Here is a 10,838-nt window from a genome sequence, read left to right as displayed (position 1 = left end):
GTAGATATGTGTATATGTAGATATGTATATATATGTATATATGTTTATGTATATATATGTTTACATAACCTCTTTAACACACTACTTCTCCGCTGCGAAGCGCGGGTATTTTGCTAGTATATATATATATATATATATATATATATATATATATATATATATATATATGGAAGAGACGGTCTGTGATACGGTTTGCATATTTGCAGCTGGAGATCCACAAAGGGAGAAAAAAATGAATCACGTATCATAAAGTAGTTTTTATTCCTGAGCTTTCAACCCCTGCCAGGGGTCTTCATCAGAGGATAATGCTTAGACTTACAAGAATCAAAGGCAATATATAGCAAAAAATTACGTGGGGGTGGGGGAGGTGGCTAAGTCAGTGTGGTCGGGGGGTGTATTGGGTGTACAGTTTATTTATTATGAACATGTTCTTCTTAAGTTTGCATATGCTGGATTTATGTCCAAGTGTCTGTTGATGGCGTTCTCATTTTATAGCCAAGATTCGGCCTGCTCTCTGGCACTTTTAGTACTGGCCTTGAATTTTACTTGTACATTGTGCCAGTTAAATGAATGTCCTGTTGACTTAGTATGCGTGTAGATCAATGATAGTGAGTTTCTTCTGACTGCGTTGTGATGTTCCTGTATATGTGTTGCGATTCTTTTTGAAGTTTGTCCTATGTATACCGCTGAGCAAGAACTGCATGGAATGCTATAAACTGCGTTCCATGTTTCTGCTATCGATTTCTTGTTTTTAGCATTAAAGAGGACCGTGCACAAATTGTTTGTGGGTTTGTGTGCTATTCTGTCACCTGACTTGGCCAGGATGCGCGCTGTACCTTCAGACCCCTTGTGGTGATAAGGGAGTGAGTGCCAGGTGGGGTGGGGGTTCTGATTCAAGTCGATTGTTTGTTGAGTTTTTTTGGCGTCTTCTGTGTAAGCTCCGATTAATGAATGTGTTTGAGTATCCGTTTGAAGTGAAAAGATGGAAGAGATAGCGTCTCTCATTCATTTTTGTTTCTTTCGTATTACAATGGGTGTGGACTGTTCTGAATAGAGTTTTAACACAGCTCCGTTTATGAGATACCGGGTGGTTGCTGGTGAAGTGTAATATCTTGTCTGCGTAGCATTCTGTACGGTGAACGATGTAGATGTCCAGGAAGCTGATGTGTCGGTTAATTTCTTTTTCCATTGTGAATTGGATTGCAGGGAATATTGTTTTGATGTGGTTGTAGAATTCATTCAACTGGTCATTTTTTAGTATGACGAATGTGTTGTCTATGTAGTGTATCCAAATTTTGGGTGTGAACTGGGATAGAGCCACATTTTCAAATCGCTGCATTACCAGTTCAGCTAAGGCGATCCCTTTGGCATGCCTTCTTTCTGAGTGTAGTATTTGAATTGAAAGTGAGTTTTTTGGCAAAGTGATATTAGGTGCATTATGTCTTTAATGGACAGTTTGGTTCTTGTATATATATATATACAGTAATCCCTCCTCCATCGCGGGGGTTGTGTTCCAGAGCCACCCGCGAAATAGGAAAATCCGCGAAGTAGAAACCATATGTTTATATGGTTATTTTTAGAATGTCATGCTTGGGTCACAGATTTGCGCAGAAACACAGGAGGTTGTAGAGAGACAGGAACGTTATTCAAACACTGCAAACAAACATTTGTCTCTTTTTCAAAAGTTTAAACTGTGCTCCATGACAAGACAGAGATGACAGTTCTGTCTCACAATTAAAAGAATGCAAACATATCTTCCTTTCCAAAGGAGTGCAAAGCAAGCAGTCAAAAAAAAAATCAATACGGCTTTTTGGCTTTTAAGTATGCGAAGCACCGCCGGTACAAAGCTGTTGAAGGCGGCAGCTCACACCCCCTCTGTCAGGAGCAGGAAGAGAGAGAGATAGCGAGAGACAGATAAAAAAAATCAATACGTGCCCTTTGAGCTTTTAAGTATGCGAAGCTCCGTGCAGCATATCCTTCAGGAAGCAGCTGCACACAGCCCCCCTGCTCACACCCCCCTACGTCAGCGCAAGAGAGAGAGAGAGAGAGAGAGAGAGAGTAAGCTGGATAGCTTCTCAGCCATCTGCCAATAGCGTCACTTGTATGAAATCAACTGGGCAAACCAACTGAGGAAGCATGTACCAGAAATTAAAAGACCTATTGTCCGCAGAAACCCGCGAAGCAGCGAAAAATCCGCGATATATATTTAAATATGCTTACATATAAAATCCGCGATGGAGTGAAGCCGCGAAAGGCGAAGCGCGATATAGCGAGGGATCACTATATATATATATATATATATATATATATATATATACATACACACACACTAGGGGGCTCTGCCCCCTGCTCACTTCACTTGCCCACCCCCGCGTTTAGTTAACCAGATATACAATTTAAAGAGATTGTTATTTTCATTTCATTCATTTTTTATTTCTTGATATTTGCCAGTAATAAAGCTGTAATGAATGAGTTATCCCCGGGGGGCACGCTACGTGCCAGCCACTTCACATCTCTGCCTCTCGTGTTGTTTTGAGGGGGGCTGAATGCACGCTAAGGAGATGCGCTTGCTCCTCAGAAACTCCCTCTTAAACGGTGATACAATGGGAAACAAATAAATTATTTTACCTCCTCTATGCTCGATCAGCTGGCTTGCTGCTGCTGCTTGTGCGAGCTGCGTGATCTGCATGTCGCGCTGCATGTCGATCATTTAAAAGCCTGTACAGCAGCTGTCCTTTTGTCTCACTTCCTTGTCTTGCGGATTGTTAAAGTGTCTCAGAGAAAATTACGTCTCGACCCAAGATTTTTTTTATTATAATGGAGAGATATCTGTATATGCCTTCATAAAGGAAGGACCTGGGGAAAGAACAAGCACAGCCCAACATGGGATTTGGAGTATGGCACAGCCCTGTTGGGTTCCGTGGGTGCTGTCAGGATTCCGTCTCACCCGGACGTACTTCTGGACCACAGTAACGGGCCACTGGAAGTACTCCCAGGTGCAGGATAAAAGAAGTCTCTTGCTATTGTTCTAGGAGTCAGAGTCAGGAGGGAGTGGATGGAGCTTGCTAAAGAATGAAAGAAAGAAAGAAAGAAAGAAAGAAAGAAAGAAAGAAAGAAAGAAAGAAAGAAAGAAAGAAAGAAAGAAAGAAAGAAAGAAAGAAAGAAAGAAAGAAAGAAATGAAGGGGCTGTGTGCTTTATAAACTGTGCTTGGTGCTTTAGTGTACTGTGTTGTGCAGGTGGGAAACGAAAAGAAGGTGTTTCCTACAGCAGAATAAAGTATGTGTTGTGCTTGTAAACACGTGTCTGTGTCAGGTTTGGGGAGCTGGTACGCCCCCTGCAGGCCACAATGCATACACTGTAGAGAGAAAGAGAGGGGTGGTTAAACTGTATGGATATGTCACCTTGTGGAGGCTGCTGTTGTAAATACCTTTGCATGTGGAGTGCAGTGCTTTCTGAATGAAGTGTGCATATTCTCCTTTAAATGTTTTCCCTGTATGATTTAGTCTGTTAATTCTTCTTGTAAGAAGGCATGTTATTATGGTGGGAGTGAATTCTAAATTGCTCTGCAAGTGTTGGGAATGAAGAACTGACTTATACTAGTAGCGGATATCCGACAGCTGGAAACAATAAAAAAGAACACTGACAAAGAATGTAAAGAGGAGGATAACATTTTAAAGTAGCATAAGAAAATTTTTGACAAAAACTGGCCATCTAACCAGATTTGGCTCATCAATTCCTATTTATCTATTTTTTATAAAAAATTTTTAAATTAGAAAAACCCTAGGTACATGTTAAAATTACAGCACTTGGTCAGATAGATCATTTAAATCACTCAGTTAAACAGCAATTCAATCAAATGAAATGGAATTCATTTACAGAAAATCTCAAGAGTACTGCATTTTCTCTGTTTTTGCATTTTGAATATTTTGAGATTTGTGTCACAGTTCTTAGTTTTTCTTCATAAACAGTTTGGGGATTATCTTAGAAAGCATATGTGTATGGGTTTTGACTAAAATGGAGACTCGAATACTGACAATTAGTCTTGTCTGGAAACATTTACATGCATTATTTCCGCATACATCTGCCTGTCTTTCAGTGTTCTAATAAATATCACCAGTGCAAAAAAATCCCAGGATTCATGTCCTGTCACAATACACATTTTGTTGAGCTGCCAGACATATTTGGGTAGTACAATCAAACACTTTGCCAATGCCAATTATGATGACAATTTTGGCAATCACAATCTGAAAGGTGCATCAAAGACAGAAAAGAAACTTGAAGCTCCACGATGCTTAGACAGTGCATATAATCAACCTTTTTAACAGGAATTAGAAACAAGAAAGGAGACGTTTGCCACATAGTGAGAATTTTCTGCAGAGACAACACAGTAATGTGCACAGTGGGGTGTTTCAGTGTTCCCTAACATGGATAATATGCAGCATACACTCCTCTGCGGTGGTGAATGATTTTGCCGGTGTGTGTCAGATTATATATTTTATGAAGCTGCAGGAAAAAAAAACACAAGTAAGGGTAAGGGTAAGTAAGGCTTTAGGGAGAAACATTTCATATTTTGCAACATAGAAAAACATTTAAAACTGGCCAAAAACTCCTTTGAATAAGTTTCACAATTGTGAAGCCGACTGAAAGACAAATTTTACTGCTGGTGCTGCAAAAACTATATGTGAATCGAGACCTGGTTCGATTTCAATGTCTGTTTTGCTCATCACTAGTTACTTAAAATAGCATATTTATTTATCACAGTATATATATATATATATGAAGGCAATTTTTTAAGGATCAAAACTCTTTAACTTACCTGTTTTCAGTCAAATCCATAATTGTTGTTCCACGTGTAGAAAATACTATGAAGGACATTCTCAGTAAGGGACTGAAAGACACATAAAAAGTGCAATACAGATATGAATTATTAGGCTTCATTTTGTTTTCTTTATTTTACACTACATGCATGCACTTAATCCTCAAAATGAAAATATATGTTAAAGTGCACTTTAAAGAAAGGCAGGCAGCATCAGCCCGCACTTCAAAACAGATTCCATTTCAACAATAAAGAAAATCCTCTGAAATTTTATGATTAAAAATATGTATCTGTGTAATTTTCCAGAAACATGTAAAGCATTACATGCATACACCCTGGAAGGGACTTGCAGTGCACCCTAGCCCAAGTCGGGGTCCTATCTTGAATCTGATTTTGCCCTGTACTCTGTTAATGTTTATGTACATTTGCATTATTTTACATTTAAAGGAAAACAACCCAGCCACAGGGGATGCACAAACCAGAGGTGTTTCTTCGTGCCGGTCTCAAGCCCGGATAAATGGGGAAGGTTGCATCATGGAAGGGCATCCGGTATAAAATTTTGCCAGATCAATATGCGGACAACAATACAGATCTCCATACCAGATCGGTCGAGGCCCGGGTAAACAACAAGATTGTGGGTTAACAAGATTGCGTTGGTTTGGACATGTGCAGAGCAGTACTGCTGGGTATATTGGGAAAAAGATGCTAAGGATAGAGCTGCCAGGCAAGAGGAAAAGAGGAAGGCCTAAGAGAAGATTCATGGATGTGGTGAGAGAAGACATGCAGGTGATGGGTGTAACAGAGCAAGTTGCAGAGGACAGGAAGATATGGAAGAAGATGATCCGCTGTGGCAATCCCTAGCGGGAGCAGCAGAAAGAAGAAGAAGACCATTTAAAGGAAAAAACGTTTGTCAACAGTTTGGTCACCCTCACATCTCAACCAAGCAAAATATACAGATTCATAGTTGCAATAAAAACATAATTCATCAACAGACAATTATAATAGTAAATAAAGCCCCTCAAGATGACAGCCTAATGACAATTTAGAATTGACTTGCACGCCTGTAATCATTTTAACTGAAATGTTACACATTTTAACATAGTGTCAGGGTTGTGGAGAGCTGGAGTCTCTTCTGGCTGCAACAGACACAAGGCACCATTTCAGCCCTGGATGGCATACTAGTCCATTATTGCTTCCTTGTGCCCTTTTCAGCCAGGACAAACCCTACTTCTCCAATTTCCCTGTAATGGAAAACATGGCATTGTGGAAACTGCTGAATTCCTCGGCATATTTTCTTATTTGCATTTGCATATTTCAAATCTATTTATTAATAAAAATACTTCCCATTACTTTTTTAGTTAGTATAGTAGTAAGCTGCCTTAAGCCAATTTCACATTACATTCTAATCAGAGCAGATGTCAAACTTGACAACTGCAGTTGCTGATCTTGTTGTCAGAGGATGTCAGATTACATGACTGGTGACTTTCCAGTACAGTTTCATATTTCCAACATATCACATGCTCGCCTCTTTTATTGACAGCCAATAATATGCTGCCTGATGGAGCCAGTGCTCATACAGAGGCTTTACAAATACAGCAATTTTAGCTGCAGTCTTTGCCCTTTTTTTTCTTTTTAGCATTCTGCTATAGTATGTAAAACATACAGACAAGTCTCTCTTCTGTTTTTAATGTCCAAAAATCTCTATCAAGGCACAGACTAGTTGGACTGAGTCTCTACATTTGTCAGACTGTGCTGCGACGAATGCCTCCAAATGAATTGCTGGAAAAGTCATGTAATGACAGCTCCAGGGCCACTAAGTCTCAGACACTATGTTTGTGGAAGCAAGTTCTTGTCTTGTTTGTAAGACTTTTCTTTGTGTTTTCTAGTTTTCTGCCACAAGATGATATGCAAATTAATTAATTTCATTTTCGTATCTGTTTTTCCTAGTGAGGGTTGCAGTCACAAATTAATTACCATGCCATTTTATAAGCTTGCTTAATCCTGAGCAGTACCCCGGCAAGTATAGAGTACAAGGCAGGATCAATCCCTGAACATGGTGCCAGTCGGTTGCAAATTAATTGATAACTCTAAATTGTGTGTGTGTGTCATTAGATGACAGGACTCTTAACTCATTGCTGATGGGATATGTCCTCTCTTCTAGAAAATATTTAAAAATTAATGGATGGATGGATTTGCGAAGCTTGATAAAAGCAATACACTTATGGATAAAGGCACTTTATAAGTCTAAATTGATCCAAATCAATCAATAGATCATTTTGTAGAGAGAAAAATCAGGTAGAGCTTTAATAAGAGCTCCTGCCCACAGTTTGGCTTTGATATAAAATTAATTTTTAAAAACATATAAGACATCCAAATAATTTTTACATTTCCATTTAAATTTCTCTTATTCCTTTAGCCCTCTGTTACCACTCTGTGTTTAATTGTGTTCCATTGGCTGTCTCTAATTTATGTGAATTCTCCTTTTGTTGGATAGCCATTTATAGACCTATTTTTACTAAGAGTCCAAATATGGCTGCTGATTGTCTTGTCATTTTCTAACCTGCTTATACTAGACCAGGGTCACAGGGGGTGCTGAAGCCTAACTCAGATAGCAAAGGGCGCCAGTCAGGAATAAATCCTGGACAGGGTGTCATGTCAGTCCAACGCAGGGTGAACACACATTCGCGTATATATCCACACACCAGGGCCAATTTAGCATTGCCAAATTTATCTAACCTGCATGTCTTTGGACTATGGGAGGAAACTGGAACATCTGGAGGAAACCAATGCAGGCCCGGGGAGAACATGCAAACTCCACAGAGGGAGGACCCAGGACATGAGGCCCTGCATTGAAGGATTAAGTCCTATAAGTGACATTGGCTTGACTCAGCAATGCACCAGGCACTAAACAAGAAATTCAAGATTTTATTGTGTGAATAAGTCACTTCTGGGATCCATGTTGCTTGTGCCAGTTGAAAGGACATAGACTTGAAACACAAATGATGCAAGGGACATAACTTTATAATCACATAGTGTAAAAGTGCAATGGAGTAAAGAGAAACTGTTCTTTTTTAACATATTATTATTAGATTTACTTGTAAAAATTTTACACTCCAACTAAAATTGTTCCATCTTTTTTAGTAAAAGTCAGAACTGAATACAAATGATGTGCCAGTCTTTAAACCTTATGTATACATTATAATATACAATCTCCAAATATAAAAATCAACAAACAGGCTGGGTAAGTGTTTTATTTTTTCTTATTTTGCATTGGATTTAACACCAATAATATAGTGACTAGGCTGATTCCAACCTATGAAGTATGATTTAAGATGGAAGACTACGAGAGTTGAACCTTTATGGTTTAAACAAATGAAGATTAAGAGGGGACATGAGGATTTTAAAATTACGAAAGAAACTGGGAAAGTAAATCCTAGCTGTTACTTTAAAATATTTTCTTCAGCAAAACTACACAGTCTCAGATAAAAATTTGCTAAAGGTAAATTTTGCAACCTCAACTGAGTTTTCAGTACCAGCACCTTGTTTGAATTACAGAATTTTTTTGATGCTGTACATTTTCATCTATGAATCTAGCTTACATGGACGTAATAAGTAAAGCATAATCACTGATCACTTTGTTTGTCTTATACTTGTTACTACACGTTGACTTATTCATTATATCATTCATTCAATTTATGAACTGGAATATTTTAATGGAGTGTTACAGAGGATCATGCCCATCCTAGAAGGACATGTCCAGTCTAGGAACAAATTAAAAGTTATACAGATAATTATCAACCATCCATTCATTCATTTCCTACACACACATAAATTCATTTTTGAGGTCGCAGGAAAATGAAGTCTAGGATAAGGATGATGAAATTATTATTATTATTATTATTATTATTATTATTATTAATCCATTAATTTCCATTTAAGGCAGCAAAAAGTAGGGGAGTGGCATTATTATTATTACTATTATTATTATTATTTTATCAAACTACCTACATCAGGTTTTTGGGTAAAAGAAATCCTGTGCCTGGGATGAAATGATTACAAAGATAGCTGATTATTACTATTACTTAAATATTTTACTCAGCCTCTGAAACAAGTAGAATGCAAAAAACTTTACAGACAGACAACACCAATGTGTAATTATAAATTATAGCTGAACTGCAGACTTTCCTCTTAAAAGCAAAAAGTAAAGTAAGAAGTGAATTTGAGGTTAACAGCAGGAAGGGCTCACACATTACTTTATATATTACTACTGTACACTACAGATCTGCATATTGCTTCTCTTAGTAACATAAAAATCCTCTGGCACAGAAGGGAGTCGTCTTTGAACTTTGAGACTAATGCAGACCATTTTTTTTCTTTTCTAATTATAATCAAAAGAACACAGAGCCATTCTTCAATGCAGTGCTTGTTGGGCCCCTTTAATTGTCGGCAATCTCCTGAAGTAAATATACAGTAAGCTTTGACAATTATTTTCAAACAAAAGGGTATCAGTTTCAGTTGATCTTAATGACTGAAAAAGCACTTGTCAATTTGTATGCACACTGTATGTATACAAAAGTCTCTATCTGATAAAGCTGTAAAGCACAGTATGTTTTAAACTAGAAAAACAGAAACATTCGTATTCAAAACATTATACAAAATAATATTTTAATTCCATCTGCAGAAAAAGGAAAGATTCTCACCTTTCTGGCTGTACAAGTTTCTTTTTGTTATCACAATATAAAGTTATTGGAAACTGTCCAGCTTTTTTGTAATAATTAATGAAAGCACCTACTGTGTTAACAGGCACAGTTAAACACTACTAAAATGTTGGTTCCTATGATGTCTTCTATACAATTCTGAAAGTAAAATCTCCCACATATAACCTACATCCACAACAACAGATAACATTTCCACAGTCAGCACAGGCAGATCCTTGACGTTGAAAGTAAAGCAGTGATGTGTTTGAATAATATGCTGGAATTACAACCTTGACTTTTATCCAAGATATCCAAACACTACTAATTTATGGAGGAATACTTCAGACAAAATTAAATAAATGTGCAAATAGATAAATACTGCATGGAATTTGAGCATAAATAAATAAATGAAATAAACTTTATTAATCCCAAGAGGAAATTTCATTTTTTGCATACAACAGCAGAAACATAAAAAAACAATGATACTTACTCACAGGACAAATAATACAGCTAATCAATCTATAGATAGATAGATAGATAGATAGATAGATAGATAGATAGATAGATAGATAGATAGATAGATAGATAGATAGATAGATAGATAGATAGATAGATAGATAGATAGATAGATAGATAGATAGATAGATATTTCAAAGTAAACTAAACAAGTATTCTGGGAGGAAGCATTGAATTACCTGATAGCAGTGGGCAGTAAAGACCCCCATAGGCTCTTCTTAGCACATTAAGCATAATTAAAGGACTATCATAAAAGCCAGCTCTGACTTGGGTCATATTTAGGTGCAAACAGTGTATTGAATACCATATGTGTTTAGCAAGGAGGGTATCCAGGACTGTGTTTAGGTGCCAGGAACAATCTATGCCCTTTCAGTAGAAGTTCACCAGGAATTATACTTCTTACCTAAACCTTTTCGCAAAAATCAAATCCCTAGCCTTTAAGACTTGTAATTTATTTTCCAAAGCTGGAGTTGCTCCTATCTACCCTGTTTTATAAAGCAAGTGTCTTTTATTAAAAGTTATAATATGAAAACATGAAGACCTGACTTTGAGCTTTGTAAAGAATATTACATTTCATACAATGTATTTTTTAAATAGGCTGTAAACTAATTTTCCTGGCATCACAATATCATATGGCTACACCGCTTTATCATTTTACCCATCAAAAACAAAAGCAACAAGATATCCTGATCAGATTAATCTAAAGATTAGAGAATAATGTTTACTGAACTATAAAATATTTTTATACTCAACCCTTTAACTTAATTTTTGTTTGCCAGAGATTTTACATCGGCAAATACAAAATTAC

The 10,838-nt window shown here is 37.1% G+C and overlaps 1 protein-coding gene across 1 annotated transcript in view; it reads right to left on the bottom strand.

Moving 5' to 3' along the window:
• The window catches only part of antxr1c (ANTXR cell adhesion molecule 1c), a 174,897-nt gene that overhangs the window by 82,435 nt on the left and 81,624 nt on the right, over positions 1–10,838 (bottom strand). The window contains 1 exon segment of the mRNA XM_028795639.2: positions 4,818–4,889. Within this exon segment, the coding sequence (XP_028651472.1) occupies positions 4,818–4,889 (72 nt within the window).

This window comes from Erpetoichthys calabaricus, chromosome 2 (genome assembly GCF_900747795.2).
Source record: "Erpetoichthys calabaricus chromosome 2, fErpCal1.3, whole genome shotgun sequence".
Taxonomy (NCBI): domain Eukaryota; kingdom Metazoa; phylum Chordata; class Cladistia; order Polypteriformes; family Polypteridae; genus Erpetoichthys; species Erpetoichthys calabaricus.
The sequence above is the reverse complement of the archived record's forward strand: the minus strand, read 5'-3'. Positions and strand labels throughout refer to the sequence as shown.